This window comes from Lepus europaeus, chromosome 10 (assembly GCF_033115175.1).
Source record: "Lepus europaeus isolate LE1 chromosome 10, mLepTim1.pri, whole genome shotgun sequence".
NCBI lineage: Eukaryota > Metazoa > Chordata > Mammalia > Lagomorpha > Leporidae > Lepus > Lepus europaeus.
Window position 1 is genome coordinate 9,704,665 of NC_084836.1, and position 18,758 is coordinate 9,723,422.

At 62.4% G+C, this 18,758-nt stretch overlaps 1 protein-coding gene across 2 annotated transcripts; it reads right to left on the minus strand.

The window, feature by feature from the left end:
- Positions 1–11,924: 11,924 nt before the first annotated feature.
- MPST (mercaptopyruvate sulfurtransferase) lies at positions 11,925–18,499 on the minus strand. 2 transcript variants are annotated; one of them, XM_062202894.1, is made up of 3 exons: positions 18,438–18,499; positions 15,128–15,743; positions 11,925–12,515 (listed from the first exon to the last, which is right to left on the minus strand). In XM_062202894.1, the coding sequence occupies exons 2-3, from the start codon at positions 15,720–15,722 to the stop codon at positions 12,217–12,219; spliced, it is 894 nt and encodes a 297-aa protein (XP_062058878.1). In that variant the 5' UTR covers positions 15,723–15,743; positions 18,438–18,499; the 3' UTR covers positions 11,925–12,216. The 2 variants fall into 2 exon arrangements, with proteins under 2 accessions (XP_062058878.1, XP_062058877.1); XM_062202893.1 differs by lacking the exon at positions 18,438–18,499 and adding an exon at positions 18,354–18,417.
- Between the last annotated feature and the right edge of the window lie 259 nt (positions 18,500–18,758).

Here is an 18,758-nt window from a genome sequence, read left to right on the forward strand (position 1 = left end):
GCCGGGAGCCCCGCCCCCGGCACAGACCCCTCTGTGCTGCTCTGGCAGTGCCCAGCGCCAGCTTGGAGGAGGTGACGGACAGGACAGAGCGCTGGGGTTGTCTGAGGACAGGGGTCGGGACGCCCGAGGCTCCCTTCGTGCCGCACCCGTGTCTGTTGAAGCGCTTTGTGCTTCCTCCCTGCAGGCCAGGGGCATCACGGCTCGGACCACGTGTGCCCTGGAAGACAGCTTTAGTGAGGGCGGGGGCTCCGTGCTGGGACTGTGCTGCAGGCCTTCTCGCCGGGTGGAGCGTGTACTCTGGCCCAGGTCGTGCCCGTGTGTCCTGGCGTGCTCAGGTCACTCTCACAGCCCCTGAGGTCCATCCCTCCGCACCCCCATGTGACAGATGAGGGCACCAAGGCTCGGGGGCCATGTGGCACCCCTGCGATCCTGCCTGTCCTCGTGGCCTGCCACCCCTCCCGACCCGTGGCATGTGCCGGCGGGGAACGGTGAAAACCCCAACATTCCTGTGTCTGCCTGAGCAGGCGGTGGTAGGCGGGAGGAGGGCCGCGCTTCCGGTGCCTGCTGCTCCGGGCCGGGGTGTAGGGGCGCAGGCTCCCAGGCCAGGACGCAGCCCCAGTTTTGTGCCTTCCTCCATTTCCCCGCCTTCGAGTCAGGGGTCACAGCGGCACCTGTTGTGAGGGCTCAGCAAAGACCAGGACGTGCTGGCTTCCCTGAATCCAGTCCTGGCCGGTCAAGGCTGCCCCTTCAGGTTCCTTCCCCACAGCTCAGGGAGGAGCCAAGGCCACCAGCTCCCCGCGCTGGGGTTGGAGGGGGTGCAGTTACCAGGCCACCCGGTGATCCGGGCCACAGAGTTCAGGGACCAGGCCACCTGGTGATCCAGGCTCCAGAGCTCAGGGACCAGGCCACCCGACGATCCGGGCTCCAGAGCTCAGGGACCAGGCCACCCGACGATCCGGGCCCCAGAGCTCAGGGACCAGGCCACCCCGGTGATCCGGGCTCCAGAGCACCCGGCGATCCGGGCCCCAGAGCTCAGGGGCCAGGCCACCCCGACGATCCGGGCCCCAGAGCTCAGGGACCAGGCCACCCCGACGATCCGGGCCCCAGAGCTCAGGGACCAGGCCACCCCGACGATCCGGGCCCCAGAGCTCAGGGGCCAGGCCACCCCGGCGATCCGGGCCCCAGAGCTCAGGGGCCAGGCCACCCCGGCGATCCGGGCCCCAGAGCTCAGGGACCAGGCCACCCGGTGATCCGGGCTCCAGAGCTCAGGGACCAGGCCACCCCGGTGATCCGGGCTCCAGAGCTCAGGGGCCAGGCCACCCCGGTGATCCAGGCCAGAGCTCAGGGACCAGGCCACCCGGCGATCCGGGCTCCAGAGCTCAGGGACCAGGCCACCCGGTGATCCGGGCTCCAGAGCTCAGGGACCAGGCCACCCGGTGATCCGGGCCAGAGCTCAGGGACCAGGCCACCCCGGCGATCCGGGCTCCAGAGCTCAGGGACCAGGCCACCCGGTGATCCGGGCTCCAGAGCTCAGGGGCTGCCATTTCCTTCCGCTCAGCCCCGGTGACCCCGGACGACCTGGGGAGGTGGGGGAGCTGCCGTAGCGCAGACCGCATCCTGCAGTGCCTCCCTGGGCGCAGCCCCGAGTCCTGGTCTGAACCTTCTCATCCCAGTGACAGCAGCCCACGGCCGGGGGGCGTGTCCCGCGTCTGCTGTCAGCCTGCCATCGTGGGCACTGTCACTCAGCCCTGCTGGGGCTTTCTGGAATCAGCCCTCCCTCAGTTTCTGCAAGTTCAGAAAGTCAGAGCGCTCGGCTTAGCCTCCCCCCCTTCTGGTTCTTTCCATCAAACCCAAGCCTGTCCCTGCCTGGGGATGGGGCAGTGCTTCTCCTTGGAGTGCAGCGTGGTGGGGTTGAGTCTGAGCCTTTCCAAGTATCGCGAGAGCGGGACAAGGTGCCAATCAGAGGGAACACTCCGGGCTGGCCAGCCAGTCACGGGTGAGAGCAGCGCTCAGGGGCCGGAATCTGCCGCGTGGTGCCCTGGCTCCTGCACCTGTTAAGCTAGGCGCGTATCCTCTTCCCACCTCACTGTTGGCCACGTGCGGTATTTGAGTCCTAGTGCCCTTTCTGGTAAGTGTGCTAGTGCTGTTGCACGCGGCAAACAGCATCGTTCACGCCAGCTGGACTCGCGTGTCTACCACAGAGCGAGTGGGTCACTCTCATTGCCAAACCTCCACCCAGCCTGCCGCAGTGTGGGCCTTCAGAACTGCCGGCACGAAGGCGATGCCCACCCTCTTGGGGCACGCAGAGAAGGCGGGGGCCGGCGTGCACATCGCGCGGTCATCACGCTGACCTGGCCGGGCTCCGGTGGGACCATCTTGACCTGGGCGCTGCTCTCTTTTCAGCCAGCAGGGGGCGCGCAGCGGGCTGCCCTACACGTTCTGACAGGGCGCGGCTGTAGGCAGCGACTCAGCTTCACCAGCAGGGGGCGCCCCAGCCTGTCCTGGTCCTTGAAGAACCGCAGCGGCCCGGGGCACGGTCCCCGGCACGTGGGTCTGAAGTTGTGGGTTCCCTTCTCAAAACCTCAGCTCCTGGGGGCTCTGAGGCCTAGCTCTTCCGAGCCTCCTGCTGGAACCCACGCTTCCCCTCTGGTTCCTGGAGATTGAATTCCACCGCTTGACCAGACACAGCAGGGACCTGTTGTCTGGCTGGCTGCCTTGGTCCCCGGACTCCGGCCCCTGAGGCCACAGGACATGCAGGAGCACTCCGCGTGCCAGGCACTGCACCAAGCACTTCCTGGACCCTGACCCAGCAGGGAGGCTGGGATCCCCACGGCACGGAGGGGGAGTCCCAGGGTGCCCCGCGCTCTGGCTGGACCCTTTCCACCCCCCAGGCCCTGGCTCCTCCCTGACCCATGTGGGCATGGGAGCGGGAGCAGAAGGGGTGGACATCAAGCGTCTCCCTTGCCTGGCACCTTGGGGTAGCTGCGCTATGGCAGCGCGGGTGCGTCCAGCAGGCTCACCGTCTGGGGGTTCTCTGGCCGCCCCTTCGCTGAGAGAGGTCCATGCCACAGCTCCCTCCCAGGCAGTGCCTCCTCCTTTTGGCCCCCTGGGACAGCTGCTCAAGGATCTCCTCCACACCCAGCCCCTCGCTGGGCCCCCGGGGAAACCAGCAGGTGTGCTGTGCTCCGTCGCGGCCCCCTGCAGCACTGGCCAGGTCATCATGTCACCTGCAGGCTTTTCCAGGCCTGGAACACGCCCAGCCCCTCTGCCCCCCCAGAATCGGGTACAGACAGATCAAGCTCCGCAGGTGGTCTCCTTGAAGCCCCTCTCGCCCAGCCTGCGGGGGCACCCCCACCCCTCAAAGCGGCACCCCCACCAGCTGCATGTTCTCTTCACCAGCACAGCCCCAAGAAGCACAGCTGGGACATTAGCGTCGGTAACCATGGCACTAGCATCTCTACGTGTTTGTCCCATTAATGTCCTGTGTAGCAAAAGAAAGAAAAAGAAAAACAAGGCTGAGCAGCCAGGCCCCAGGTACGACTCACCACATTTGGTTGTTGTGGCTCTCTATCTTTTTAAAAAGATTTCTTCATATGAAAGGCAGAGTGGAGAGAGAGAGAGAGAGAGAGAGAGAGAGAGAGGTCTTGTATCTGCTCATTGACTTCCCAAATGGCTCTAATGGCCAGCGCTGGGCCAGGCAGATGCCTGGAGCCTGGCACTCGACCCAGGTCTCCCACGTGAGTGCAGGGGCCCCAGCTTCCCCAGGCTCATCAGCGGGGAGCTGGATTGGAAGTGGCGCACCTGGGACTTGAACCCATGCTCATTCAGGAGGCTGGAGACACAGGCGGCGGCTTAACCGGCTGCACCGCCACGCCGGCCCCTGTGGCAGTGTCCCTTTAGTCTCCTTTGACCTGGGACAGTCTCTGCCGTTCACTTTTGAAGGGCGTGGGTGCTCATTTTGTAGAGTGACCCTCGGCGGGGGCCTCCTGTCCCCTCTTCTCTGGAGTCATCGCACGCGTTTTTGGCAGAGCGCGCACGGAGGGGAGGCCGCGTTCTCCGTGCGTCGTGTCAGGAGGTACCTGAGCATCCCCCCATTGCTGCTCAGGGCAGCCATGATCAGCTTGTGACGGTGGCACCTGCCAGGCTTCTTAGCCACGCAACTCTCCTTTCGTCTCAAATCAAACGGTGTCTCGTGGGGAGATACACGGAGAGACCATGCTAACACGGCTTCTTGTCAAAGAGCTGATTGTTAATTTTAGCATCCATTGATTGCTTCTGCCTGGAATAATTACCATGAGAATTGCTGCGTTGTCTTTCTAGTTCTGCATTCCTTGTTCATTTATTTGGTGGCATCTTATCAAAGAGAGTTTCCCTCTGCATTCATTTACCGTGGCCTGTTGACATCTGGGGCCATTTATTCTGATGCTGGCATCAGCTAGAATCTGATCAACAGGAGCCCTTCCAACTGGCTTCTGAATCCTTTTTTCTAAAGAATCTATTTTTAAATTTTCTTTGACAGGTCTGGAGACAGAGGGAAAGAAATACAGGCAGAGAGCTCCCACTCGCTGACTTGCTCCCCAAATTCCTGCAGCAGCTGGGCTGGGCCAGGGCAAGGCTGGGAGCCAGGGTCTCCATCTGAGTTTTGCATGTGGATGGCAGGAATCCAACTGCTTGAGCCATCACCTGCTGCCTCCCAGGGTGCACAGCGGCAGGAAGCTGGAATAGGAGCAGAGCTGGGACCGGAACCCAGGCCCTTGGATGTAGGGTGTGGGCGTCCCAAGCAGTGCCCTAACCACTGCCTAAACCGGCAGCTCACAATAGGTTCTTAGAGACACTTTGTAAAAGCCGTACCATTGCCATGTTCCATGTTGCAACGTGACATTCCATGTTACAGTGTTGCCATGTAACATGTTGCCATTGTAGCCATTTGTTAATGCTGCCCTTTGTGCAGTTCACCTGCGCTGAGGACATTCACGTTGCCATGGTGTCTGGTCATCATCACTCATCCATGGGGCTTGTTCTGTCTTGGGAAAGCGGAACTCCGCACCTGTGAACCAGGAGCCCTGCCTCCACACCCCGGCAGGCGTCCCGGGTCAGGGCCCCACAGTCTTTGAGCGTTTCCTGACTTTCTCATCACAGCCGAACGCTCGGGGCTCCTACTCTACTGTCCCTGCCCCCGCAGAGGCTGAAAGCAGGACCCCAGCTCTAGGAATGCTCATGGCAGAGCCAGGATCCCCCCCACACACACACACACTGGGGGTCAGTCTCACTTTCTGGTCTACTCCTGGGTGTTTCTTTTTGCAGGAAGTAATAAGTCCATGTAGGTTTCTTAATCACCCCTTTTCGTACACAAAAGCGCAGCCTGACCACTCTCTGGCATTTTGCTTTTTTCCACTTAACATCTTGAAGTCACCCCCTCCCGTCATTGCACAGAGCTCGCCACACCTTTTTCACAGCTGCATAATACTCCACAGTGCAGCTTATCCTGCCGTTTCACACTCACACACACACACACATTGTTTCCAATATTTTAGGATTTCGTGTAATGCTGTAACAACTCATTCAACCATGCCCCAGTATTTTCGTATTGTTGAGGTGGGCCCTCGGGGTAGGTGTGGAGAAGCAGGTGGCTGGGTCAGAGGCGAGCGCTTGCACCACTCACCAGCTGGTTCCAAGCCTCCTTCCCAAGGCCTGAGCCAGCTTCCCCGCCAGGAAGCAGCAGGTGCCTGTTTCCCCAAAGCCTCACCATCCTGACAGTGGGCAAACGGCATCTCACGGGAGCCTCGCTGTGCTGTTCTCTAGTTCCAAGGGAGCTGGGCACGTGTTCCGATGCTCGGGGGCCATTTCAACAATCTCTGTGTGATGTGGAAGTGTGGATTGTCCGTTCATGACTAAGAGAAGCCATGTTCCCATCAGATTGCTGGTGTCCTGCTACCTAAGCTTTTGAAGGCTGTTCTCATATGAGGGATATTATTCCTTCTGCGATATCAGTGGCAAATATTTTCTCCAGATCTTCGGTTTGCGTTTGACTTTTTTTGTAATTTCTGCTTCCTGCGGGTTGTTATGCGGTGGATGACCCAGCGTTCTGCTGGGTGGGGTTTGGGTTTGAGTGAGGGAGAAACCCTTTCTGCACTCCCGGGGTACAGAGGCGCCCGCCCACGCTCCCCGGCAGTACTTGGGCACGCGCATTTTTACAGGATCCGTGCAGGGATTTTTCCTGTGCTCCGGATGCAATGTGGATCTGGAATTATCATCTCCAGATGCTCCTGTGTTAGCAAGCCCCTCTCCGTCCCAGCGGCATGAGATGCCACCTTTATCGGACGCCAAGTTTCCCTGTGCACTGGGGCTATTTCTGGAGCTGCTTCTTCTTTTTCTTTGAAAGATTTATTTAGCTATTTGACAGGCGAAGTTACAGAGGGAGAGGGAGAGACACACACACACAGAGGTCTTCCATCTGCTGGTTCACTCCCCAAATGACCACAACATCTGGGACTGGGCCAAGCCTAAGCCAGGAGCCAGGAGCTTCATCCGGGTCTGCCACGTGGGTGCAGGGGCCCAAGGACATGTGCCACCCTCTGCTGCTTTCCCAGGTGCATTGGTGGCAACTTAACCCATCTCACCACACGCCGGCCCCTGGAGTCTCTTCTATTCAGCCAGTCTGCCTACTCACACCCACGTCCCCCTTAAACAAATGACTGTGGACCAGAAAAGAGAAGCACCCCCCCAACACACACACATGTGCACAGGCACGCACACATATGCACATGTGTGCACACGCAAAAGTTACTTTATCCTATGCACACGTCATCTCTACATGGAACACAGGACGCTTAATAGGGACTGCTGGGGGAAGAGAACTGGCTGCCCGGGCTGGCTTTGGGTCGGGACTCCCCACCAATCCTTTGAGAGCTTTCCAAGTGTATTCAGGGTCCGGGTGTTTCCTCATACAGTAGCTTAACTCTTCAAAACCTAATTGTTTGCAGGGTGGATTTGGCCTGGCAGTTAAGCTACCAGCTGGAGGGCTCACAACCCATATGTGGAGGGCCCAGGTTCAAGTCCCAGCGAGTGCACACCCTGGGAGGCAGTGGTGATAGCTCATGGGGCTGGGTCCTTGACACTCATGGGGGCCCTGGATGGAGCTCTCTGGCTTCTGGCTTTGTCCTGCTCCAGCCACAGCTACTATGGGCATTTGGGGGGTGAACCAGCAGAGGGGTGATCTCTCTCCAAATAAAAACTTTTTAAAAGAGAAGGCCTTTAGCTGGTTATAGTGAATCCACAGGTTCCTTCAGTTGCCTATTCTGCTGTTGTGTTCTGGAGTCTCTAATAAGTATTTCTTAAGGCAGCAGAGGGAGCTGCTTGGGTCAGCGAGGGGTTGTGATGACCTGAGACCCAGATCCTGCAGCTACGGTTTGCACACTGCTGCCCTCTACTGGCAATCAGGTGACTTGCCAGTTGCCATCCGTGACAGCTTACCAGATACCACCCTCACCCCTAGCCCCTGGCACCCATGGCCAGACCAGCTGAGCCACAGCTCTGCGCGTGCCCCCTGCTCCCCCGGCTCTTGGCTGGCCCCCACCTCATCCCTGCCCTCAGCTTCTGCCCCATCCTCCTCCAGACCTGAGTTTCGAAGGCTGCGGTGCCCACACCTATTTGTGGCTCTCTCTGCTCCAGTTCCCCTTAGGCTGACAATCCTGCCCGACCTCCCACCGTGCCTGGTGCGGCTCCCAGCTGACCACTGAGCATGCGCTGGTCAAGCCTCCACGGGGGGGGGGGGTCTCTGGGGTCCTCCCTGCCCAGTCATACCTGCTGTTGTCTCTCACCCCTGGCTCCTCTCCCCACCCCCCTGCTGCAGCCAGGCTCTGGCAGGGCCCATGGTCCGGGAAGGGAGGCCAAGGACAGACTGCGAGGGCCTGGTTGGCTGCAAAGAAGTGTGGAGCCATGACGTGGGCCTTCAGGGGCACGAAGCCCTGCCCCCCGGTGGGCGGGGCCAGCAGGTGTGCACCAGGACCCTGGGAATGAAAAACACACTTCACACTTCCACTTAGAGCCCGCTGAGCCGGCGTCTGCTCCAATCACAGCAATGCTACCCCAAAGCAACCCTACAATGCAGATTGTCCCCATGTCACAGATGGGCACATGGAGGCCCCTGCCTACCTCACAGCCAGGGAGCAGGAGGCTGGGGCCCTGCAGAGGCTGCCCCGAGCACCCCCAGCTCCTGCTGCAGCTCTCCCTGGAGCGAGGGGGCAGAGCCTTTGGATCCAGAACCGCCCCTCCCTTCTGTTTCAGGATTTCAGATACTCCTCCCCAGGGGGGCTGTTTGCGCCCACCCCTCCCCGCTAGGCAGTGCCTCTCTCAGGCTCTGTCTTCAGCCTCTGCGTCCCAGCTGCCGGTGTGGGGCTGTCCCCGAGGACGCGTCCTGGGCGTGGGGACTGTGGGGGCCTGGCCCCAGGGGGCAGGGCAGAGGTAGGAAGCCTCAGGCCTCGGAGCTGACTGCAGAGGGGTAAGGGAAGCAGAGTCTGTTAAGCACCAGGTCTGGGCGCAGGGGACCCAGGGCGGTGGCCACGCCCACTGAGACAGGGGCCACGGGTCGAGCTGGGCAGGGCTGGGGGCCAAGCAAGCAGTGGGTGCGTGGCTGTGAGTTCCGCAGCAAGTTGTGGAGGGCAGAGTGGAGCCACTGCCCAGAGCCACGGGTTATGCACTGGAGTTGCAACTCCAGGTGCGGGCCCACCCGGAGGCAGGCCGCACTCGAGGGACAGCCAAGAGGAAGGGCAGTCAGCGAGGGCGTTCCCAGTGAGGAGGACCTGAGGCTGATGGGTCCTGACAGCTGGGGACATTTCCGCGTAGGGACGAGCACCCCGAGGCCATCACCGGGCAATAAGGGAGACACGAGGCTTCTGGAGCTCAGCACCTTTCGTCTTCTCATTGGTTATTTTGTTTGAAGTTTGGTACTGGGGCCAGCGCTGTGGCGTAGCGGGTAAAGCCGCTGCGTGCGACGCCAGCATCCCATGCGGGTGCCGGTTCGAGTCCCGGCTGCACTGCTTCCAATACTGCTGCTTGCTAATGGCCTGGGCAAAGCAGCGGAGGTCGACCCAGTGCTTGGGCCCTGCACCCGTGTGGGAGACCCGGATGAAGCTCCTGGCTCCCGGCTTTGGCCTGGCTCTGCCCTGGCTGTTGTGGCCATTTGGGGAGTGAACCAGTGGAGGAAGACCTCCCTCTCTCTGCAACGCTTTCAAATAAATAAATAAATAAATAAATAAATATTTAAAAAAATAATAAATTTGGTACTGACCCAGCTTCCAGTACACCTGAAAATGTTTTCTTCCCCCACAAGACTTCTCTGTGAGCTGAGACCACCCCCATGCTAATGGCATGGAGCGCGTGCCGCCGAGGCCGTCGCGGTAGGAGTGACCCCCGCCACTGCTCCTTTATGAGTTTTACCTTAGCTGACCGCACACCCACCCTGGGTGTGGCAGCACTGAGCTGCACCCACTTCTCAGATGAAAGACTGAGGCAAAAAGGCTCTGGAAGGCAGGTGTGCAAAGCTGACTCCACAGCACTAGGACCAAATGACCACCTGATCAGTGCTCAGGGCACTGTGTAGAGCGGGGCTCGGGACTCTGCCCCCTCCTGGCCACGATCCAGACCGTGGAAATGTTCCAGAGCAGCTGGTTAGACAGATTGGGTAACGCACTTCCAACCGCCACGGCGCACAGGGGCTGCTCAGCAAATATTTGCCGGGTGGGCAGAAATTTCGTTGTCCCGTTGTCTTGTGTTGCAAGGTGCTGCCTGGAATACCCGGGGTGGGGGTGGGGCGGGCGCCCGCAGAAGCAGGGACTCGTGGTGTGTTGTTATTCTGGGAGCTGAGGCTGGCGGGAGACAGTGCCCTGGGTCACTCCTTAGGGTCACGACACAGCCTGAGGCTCGAGGCGACCCCGGAAGGCACGGCCGCACCCGTTCTCCCAGCACCGGGCAGGTCTATGTGTTCGCACAGGCCCGCTGGGAACCTTCTGGGGAAAAGGCCAGTGGGGATCCGCCTTGGTGCTCTTGCTGGAGGCTGGACAGGGTGAGGGGAAGGGAGCCGGTCCCACAGGCCTTGCTCAAGACCCCTGCGGAGCTGCAGAGCCACGGCCCATCTTCCACGGGCTCCTGTCATGTGTTTCTGTCCTTGCCCCTTTGATCCTGAACCTGCAAAACCTTGCAGGCAAGATCCACGGGACAGGCTCCTGTCAGACTAGCTGTGTGCCCTGGGGCACATCATACAACCTCTCTGAGCTTGCCATTTGCTTGGTAAAATCAGTCTGTTTTAAAATAGTTCAGCACAGGGCTGGCGCTGTGGTGTAGTGGGTAAAGCTGCCACCTGCAGTGCCAGCATCCCATATGGGTGCCTGTTTGAGTCCCGGCTGCTCCACTTCTGATCCAGCTCTCCCTGTTGATGGCCTGGGAAAGCAGTGGAAGGTGGGCCAAGTCCTTGGGCCCCTGCACCTGTGCGGGAGACCCAGAAGAAGCTCCAGGCTCCTGGCTTCAGATCAGCCCAGCTCTAGCTATTGCGGCCATTTGGGGAGTGACCCAGCAGATGGAAGACCTCTCTGTCTCTCCCTCTCTCTGTCTGTAACTCTGCCTCTCAAGTAAATAAATAAATAAATTTTAAAAAATAAAAGAAAAAGAGACTGGAGCTACAGAGGGCACCCTTGTCTGGAGGAACTGGGACAGATCCGAACTCCCGGGCATTCGCACACAAACCCATCTCCTGGAAGAGGCAGGGAGAGAACAGGGCTTGTCTGAGACCGGATGACAGGCGGTGTCTAAACTGCTGAGTTCAGCCTCAGGGACTGAAGATAGATAGAGGGTGGGGCTCCCTCCACGTGGGGGTTCCCTGCCTGCACCGGAGTCAGCTCTCATTTCCCTGGGAGCAGGGGCTCGGCACTGCAGGAGGTTGGACATTGGACTCTCGTGGAGAGAGGCCAGACACGCATCCCACAGTGCGCTCAGGCAGCCCTGCCCCGGGGAGCCCCCCAGTCCACACGTCTGTGCTGAGGTGGGGGGACCCCGGCCGGGACACATGGGCCTTTGCAATGGGCTCCTGACCGGGTTCCCCTTCTTCCCCAGTACGCGCCGTTCCCATTGCATGGATGTGGAAGCCGAGGCTCAGAGAGCCTGGGACTTGCCCGTGGACGTGGGAAATGACCGGGCAGCAGGAAAGTCGATGGGGCGTGGGCTGAGGTGCAGAAAGAGAGAAGCAGAGTCAGGAGAGCCAGACCTGGCCCTGGCCCAGTTGCCGTGAACTTGGTAAGGCCCTGGCCCTCTCTCGTTTCTAGAAGGGCCAGACCAGGTGGTGTTGAGGGCTCCCCCCAGTGACCAACAAGGACCTGGCGCTGCCCGGAGAGGCGGAGAGGGGGACCCAGCCCCAGCAAGGCATCTGGGGCCCTCTCAGTCGGCCACGCGCAGCCTCCCCCTGGGACAATCACGGGGCGGGGCCTTCAGCAGGTGGTGCCGGGGGCAGGCAGGGATCAGTGCCCTGGGCCCACCCAGCCCTGCTGTGTGCAGGGACCCAGCCTCCCTGAGCTCCCAGAGCCCAGACCCAGGTTCCCCGAGTCAGGCATGAAGTCAGCCATGCCCTGGCGCCCCCAGCTGGGCCAGCCTCCTCTGGAGCTGCGGACCCGGGCTGTCCTGTAAGAAGACGCACCTGCCTACCTGTGAGGCTGTGGGGACCCTGCAGGCGTCACAGCAAAACTGGTCTCAAGCAGCCCACAGCCAGAGGGAGGCCCCCAGGGTTAGGGGGTGCTGGGGGTGCTCGGATTGTGGGAACAGAGCTCCCCAGGCTGCCGCACTGCTCAGAAGCCAGGGACAGGTTCCCCAAGACCTTGAGGTACTGTAAGCACCCTTGGCTGGGTGCTCAGGAAAACCGGAGTGGCCCCATGGGTGCATGGATTTGGCACGTGGCTGTTTTATTTCCTCAACAGGGAAACAAGGCAGGCGGGGCGGCCCCTCAGCACCGTGTGGGGCAGCCGGCGTGTGGACCTGGGTCCCCTGCCCCCCGCTGTCTCCTCCCTTGCCTCTGCAGGGAGCCCAAGAGTCAGTGGAAGTTCTGGGCCTGGGATGTGGCCTCAGTGGACACTGGGGCCGGATGGAGATGCGCTGTCAGTGCAGTCAGCGTAGCCGGGCTGGGCACGGCTGGTGGCCGGGCATCGCCGGAGCTGGCCTGCGTCTTGCCCGGCCTCAGTGCGTCTTCCCCCGGCCCTCGGAGATGATGTCCTCGGGTCGGGCACGCATGAACCACTCTACCCAGGAGCCGTCGTAGATGGGCACGTCGGGCTTGCCGCACAGGTAGGCCCCCAGGGCCACGTGGCAGGCAGTGACGCCCGAGCCGCAGGTGGCCACGAGTGGCCGGGACAGGTCCACCTTCTTCTCCTGGAACAGGCACCGGATCTCCTCCGGGCTCTTCTCCAGGCCCTCTGGGGTCATGAACTCTGTAAAGGGGATGTTCACGGTGCCGGGGATGTGGCCGGGTTCAATGCCTGCAGCAGGGGAGTGGGAAGGAGGAGACAGAGGTATGGCATGAGCGGCAGCCCATGACTGTGGCACCTGCCACACAGAGAGCCCCCCCCGACAGGCAGAGTGCCAGTCCTGCCACAGGCACCACACATTCTGTCCTCCCCACCACGAAGCTCGGGCACTCCTGAGACATGTTCCCATTCCACAGACGGTGATGCTGAGGCTGTGAACGGGTTCAGGAGAAAGCACCTAGCACACAACTGGCTGGAGTTGGAACCTAGAACCCAACCCCACTAGAACCACTCTTGGCCCCACAAAACAGTCAACAGGAGCCCTGCCGGGCGGGGTCTGTGGCCCTGGCAGGCATGGAGCTGGGATCCCGCAGAGTTCAGGCAATCGCTGGACAATTACAAGTCCATGGCTGTTACCAACAGCCCTACTGGGTGCCACGAGGGCCTGTCATAGGCCATGAGCAGTCATCACCCATGGACACTGCAGTGTGTGCCGTGCACTGGGCACTGCTGGACCTCCCCCTGCCCCTCAGGGTGCCTCCTCCGTGGGAAGTAAGGACGGCCCGCCCTTGTGTACAGTCAGCAGCCTGAGAGGCACTGATTTGCTCTGGCTAGAAACGGGGAGAGGGACTCAAACCCAGGCCATCCTGGAGCCACTGGCTGGTGTGCCCGTTGCCTGAGGGGTGAGCAGGAGTCAGCCAGGTGCAGGGGCCGGGGCTATGGGGGCTGCAGTGTCTACTCTCAGAGCACAGCACAGAGGGGCCACTCCTCCCCGCACGTGCAGACACTGGGATGGCGCAGGCAGAACCTGGGCTGGGTCACAGGTGACCCACAGAGCCCCACCCAGAGCAGAAGAGCAGCTGCCCCTCCAGGTGGAGACTACGAAGACAGGGCTGCTCCTCCCCCCTCCAGAGAAGCGGGCCTCCCCTCCCTGCTCTGGGGTGGGCAGGATGACAGCAGCAAGGGCTAGGAGTGCTCCCCACCGCCTGAGATGGCACTGACCACCAGGCCGTTGCACCTGCCAGCTTCGTCCACCCTGGCACCACCTGCTGGGCGTGTGTCGTCACCGTCCATTTTCTAGGTGAGTGAGCATGATTGAGGCAAGCATTCAGAACCCCCCAAGAGCCAGAGAGCCACACACGAGTGACATCACGTCCACGTCCCCCTGCGCAGCATCCCCACACGTGCACACATGGAGCCGGGTGCTCTACACGGTCCCTCTCATCCTCTGTGCCCTGTGTGCCAGCTCCCATTGCACACCTGAGGAGCTGAGGCTCAGAGACCAGGTGAGCTCCCTGGTCACACAGGCAGCGCAGCCTGGGGCGCAGCTCTGAGCCCAGCTCTGGCACCAGCCAGCTCCCCGTGTTGTTCCATCCCCTGGAGCTCAGCTGGGGGAGCCAACAAGATCAAGGTGGTGCCCGGATGAGGCTGGGCGCAGCTGAATCACCACCCACGTGGCCTCTCCGTGGGCTGGCTCTTAGCTATTTATCACCATTGCACTGCGGGTCTGGGGCCCGAAGCCGGCACACAGTGCTTGCCCTTAAGTCATCCAAGGCAGTGCTGGGCTAGCCTTGGCTTGGGAAACACGGAACAGGAACTAGAACAGGAACTCTAGCCCTGGGGACAAGGGACATCACCCAGGGAGAGCTTCCCCAGAGGCAGTGGCCCTGGGCTCTTGCGCTGGGGACCACTGGCTGCTCTCTGTAGTTTAACGTGCGGGCTCCTCGCTGAGCAGGGCAAGGCGGGTGCTGCTGCTCTCTCCCTCTCTGCACAGGGACAGTGCGGTGACCCCGCGGTGCGGATGAGCGGCCAGTTCCAGGACCAAGTCCCTTAGACAAAAACGGCGGCGTCCGTACCCATTCTCAAGCAGACTCGAGACATCTCCCGGTTACTTACAGAACCTCATGCCAGGTAAATGCTGTGTGCTAGGGCTAGTGTCGCACGGTGTTGTCTGGGGGATAGTAAGGGACACGTACGTGTACATGTCCAGTGCAATTCTTTTTTTTTTTTTTTAAGCATTTTCCATCTGAAGTCGGGTGAGTCCCCGGGACAGGGAGGCTGTGGTTTATGGCGGAGTGACTGCGCCTGCCCCCTGGGGATTTTGGAAAACTCCCACCCATGGGGTCTTTGAGCCCCTTGCCTGTGGGGTCCCCTCCCATACAAGGCTTTCCCCTACACCCGGAAGCCCCGCCCCCAGGCAGAAGGCCCTGCCCCCTCCCCAGGGAACAGTCACCCTGGGCTCACTGCTCCCAAGAACCTGGCTTCCCTCTGCACCCAGCGCCTCTTCCTGCAGCCGGCATCCCCTGAGCTCCTGGGTCCACCAGATCGGGGCCTGTCACCGGGATTGTCCCAAACTACGCCCCGCCCGCCCCGCCACCATTCCGCAGGGAGCCACACACCCGTGGAGCCGGGGCGAGAGCTGTCCGGGTTCTCGCACTGAGATAGGCGCCGACTCCGGGCAGTCCCTGTGCAAAACGCGGTGGGCCGGGATGCGGTGGCAAGATCCACCCTGCAGGCACGGAACACAGGTCCGGCTTCTCGCTCCTGGCAGTGGCCTTTGCAGGTGAGAGAAGGCCAACGCAGTGCCCCCCACCCCCGTCCCCACCCCTCCCCAGCGCTGTTACCGTCTCGGGGCTCAGGCTCCGTGCCCTGGAAGCGGCCAGCAGCGCGGGCATCCACCACTTGGAAGTGCCGGGCTTCCAGGTTCTCCTTGATGTCCTCGTAGGTCTTGACGAAGGCGGGGTCGAGCTGCGCGTGGAACTCAGCGGGCGCGGGGTGGCTCTTGCCTGAGCCGAGCGGGAGGCCCTGGCGCAGCCAGTGGCGCAGGCCGCCGTCGAGCAGCGACACGGTGCGGTGGCCGAAGGCGCGGAACATCCACCAGACCCGCGGCGCCGCGTACAGGCCCTGCTCGCTGGCGTCATAGACCACGACGTGTGTGGCGGCGCCCACGCCCAGGCGGCCCGCGTACTCCGCGAACTGCTCGGCGCGGGGCAGCATGTGGTCGTAGGGCGACGTGCGGTCGCTGCACTGGTCGATGTCGAAGAAGGCGGCGCCCGGGATGTGGCGCTCCTCGAACTCGCGGCGCGCGTCGCGGCCCAGCTTGGGCAGGTACCAGGAGGCGTCGAGTAGCTGCAGCGGCTGCCCCGCACGCGGGGCCCGCAGCGCCTCGGCCACCCACTGCGCAGACACGAGTGCACGGAAGAGCTGCGGGGCGGCCATGGTGTCACTCGGGCTGCAGGCCTGCGCGACAGGGAGGCTGTCAGTAGGGCCCTGGGCCGGCGCCCTGGGACTGGGGCAGGGGTGAGGGCTGGAGAGGCAGGTGGAGCCCGCCTAGGGCAGAGTCCAGGGATGGAGAAATCACTTCGAGGGGACTTTGGTCCCCGGGGGCCTCGGCTGCCAGGCCTTGGAGCTACAGAGCTCCAAGTGACCACACGGTGATGAGCCCCAGGAGAGGGCCCTGCGGGAGGGGGAAGGGGGGCCTCACTATTAAGAACAGGTGCAGAGCCCCTCCCTGAAATTCAACTCAGGTTCACTCACAGCTGACCAGGTCCCCGCGTGCATACACAGCCCGGGTGGCTGGGATGTGCTGGGTCCTAGCTGTGTGCCATTCTCATACCTCACCACACCTTGCAAACAGCGCCCGGCACAGCACAGTCAGTTATTTGTTGAACAAACAGTCTTGAGAGGTTTGGTCTGTCGGGACCATTTTGCAGAGGGGAACACTGAGGCTCACAGACGCACACTGACTCCCCTGGGGCATCCCACTGGGCGGCCTGGCTGCAGACGCCAGGCTTCTCAGCCACAGGGGTTGCTGTGCTGGCCCAGGGGGTCCAGCCGGAGCTGTCACCGGGTGCTTCTGTTCGCAGCAGCAACAGGGACTCGGCTCCGCACACCTCCTCCCTCCGCTGCTGCCGTGGTGGACAGAGCACCAGCGCACAGCCTGCGGCCGTGGGTTCGGGTGCCGGGTGCCCACAGTGCGCAGCTGCCCTCGTGCAGGTTAGAGGAACAAACCCCTTCTGTGAAGCAGGGGCAGAGCCCCCCCAGGGCCGCTGGCTGGGTGTGCGCCCCCTCCGCTGGGCACCCTGTGGAGGGCACAGGCTCACACTCGCGCCAGCAGCCCTGCCGGCCACGTGGAGGGGTGGGCAGAGAGCAGGGTCAGCGGAGCGTCGTGGGGAGCAGGTGCCGAGCCCTGCAGCTTTATGAATGAGGCAGTGGACTGGAAGTGCCGTGTGCTCAGCCACAGAGCTGGTCAGTGGGGCACACTGGGGTCCCCGAGCAGGTTCTGTTTCTGATAACGGTGCTCCCAGCCTCCACTCTAATAGAAAAGATTAAGAAATGAACATAGGAGCCAGTGCTGTGGCATAGCGGGTAAAGCTGCCGCCAGCAGTGCTGGCATCCCATAGGGGCACTGATTCGAGTCCCCGCTGCTCCACTCAGATCCAGCTCTCTGCTGTGGCCTGGGAAAGCAGTAGAAGATGGCCCAAGTGCTTGGGCCCCTGCACCCATGTGGGAGACCCAGAGGAAGCTCTTGGCTCCTGGCTTCGGATCAGTGCAGCTCTGGCCATTGCGGCCAACTGGGGAGTGAATCAGTGGATGGAAGACCTCTCTCTCTCTCTCTCTCTCTCTCTGCCTCTCCTTCTCTCTCTGTGTAACTCTGACTTCCAAATAAATAAGTTAATTAAAATAAAAAAAGAAATGAACCCAGAGGGGCCGCCATACAGTTGGCTCCATTGCTGATCACCTTGAAAGGTTTAGTGGAACCCCGTGATTTCTTCCATAACTCTCGTGGATGACCCTGGGACCTACAGCAGTAAACTTAGAACCTGAGAATTTCAGGACTGGGTGTGACCCGGCCCAGCCCTCTCAGCTGAACTGCTGGCCATGGAGGCGGCTGGGAGAGGGCAAGCCTTGTGTGGCTGAAGGCAAGGGGGGAGACGAGAAGAGGTATCAGGTCCTGGTGGGTGGGTGGGGAAGTGAGGCACTCTGGGACATACAGGACAGCCCCTGGCCCATATGGGGGGTGGTGGTGTCCACAGTGGCGATCAGGGCTGGGCCGACTGCTACAGGGCATCCCCTACCCATCTGGTTCCTCCTGGCACCTGCTCTCCGCCTCTAACCCCCCCCCCCCCCCCAGACCTCAGAAGACTCCCTAGGTAAATACTAGTCCAAGGATGAAATGCAGCAATTTGCCCTGGGAAGCATTTCCGGGCAGAACCAACTTTTCTGACAAGGGAGGCAGGAGCCTGCGGGGCACCGTCGGGAATGCTGAGTGCAGACTGGCCGCGGCCAGCGAGGCTCAGAGGAGCCAGGTAAACAAAGGCAGAGCCCCACGCGGGCCTCAGCGCAGGGGTTCGGCCCGGCCTCCGCCGCACCTGCTCCGAGCCCCGCTCCCTCCCTCTCTCACGTCTCTAAATAAAGTTCCGGGCCTGGCCTGCCCCGCGGGGCTGGCGCGAGCAGCGAGTGACACCGTGGGAGCGCTCGCGAGGTGCGCGCACGCAGGCGCGGGCGCCTGTTGGTTTCACTTCACCAAGTTCTCCGCCAGCTCCTCCCCGCCGGGGGCTCTGCTCCGCGGGACCTCCTCTCCCGGCCTCTCGCCCTCCCCTCTACCCTCGCCGGCGGCACCAGGCCACCCCGCCCCGACCCGCTGCTCCCCACCCGCCACTCACCCCGCCCCACCCTGCGGGCCGCCCCAAGCGGCCCGGGACAGTCCCCCTTCTTAGGGAGGACCCAGGGGCGCCCAGGACGCCCTTCCCGCGGGCCGGCGAAGGAGCTCCGCGGGGGAGCCTTCGCCGCGCACCCCAAGGAGCGGCCTCCCCCTAGGACAGGCGGGGGCGACGCCGCAGCAGTTACCCGGATCTCGGGCTCCAGGCCTCCCGGCTCCGCCATGGCGCCCCCTCCCCGCGCCCACAGCCCTCTCCCCCTCCCGCCACCAACCTGCGGCCGGCCAAAGGGAGGAGACTCGGGCACAGCCCACCGCCGCGGCCACTCCGAGCCGCCGCCGCCAGCGCCTTCCACTGGCCCGGCGGGTGGGGGGGGGACGCCCGCGCCTCCGCGCCCGGCCCCGCGCCGCGCTCCCGCAGCCCGGCGCCCCCCGGCAGCTGCCCGCGGGTCTGTGTGGCGCCGAGCGCAGAGGGGCGGCCGGAGTGCGGCGCGGCGGCGCGGGGTCCGCGCGGAGCCGGCCGCGGCGGGCGGGCAGGATCCCCCTCCGGGGCGGCGCGCGATGGTGCGCGCCGCCGGGGCAGCTGCGGGCTCCGG

Bases quoted from the DNA above. Each gene is read 5' to 3' on its own strand.
- MPST (XM_062202893.1), bottom strand. From the start codon at position 18,389: ATGGCGGAGCCGGGAGGCCTGGAGCCCGAGATCCGG. The intron at 15,744-18,353 runs GTAACTGCTGCG...CCTGTCGCGCAG, and splicing joins GCCTGGAGCCCGAGATCCGG to GCCTGCAGCCCGAGTGACAC. The intron at 12,516-15,127 runs GTAACAGCGCTG...CCCCTGCTGCAG, and splicing joins GGAGCCTGAGCCCCGAGACG to GCATTGAACCCGGCCACATC.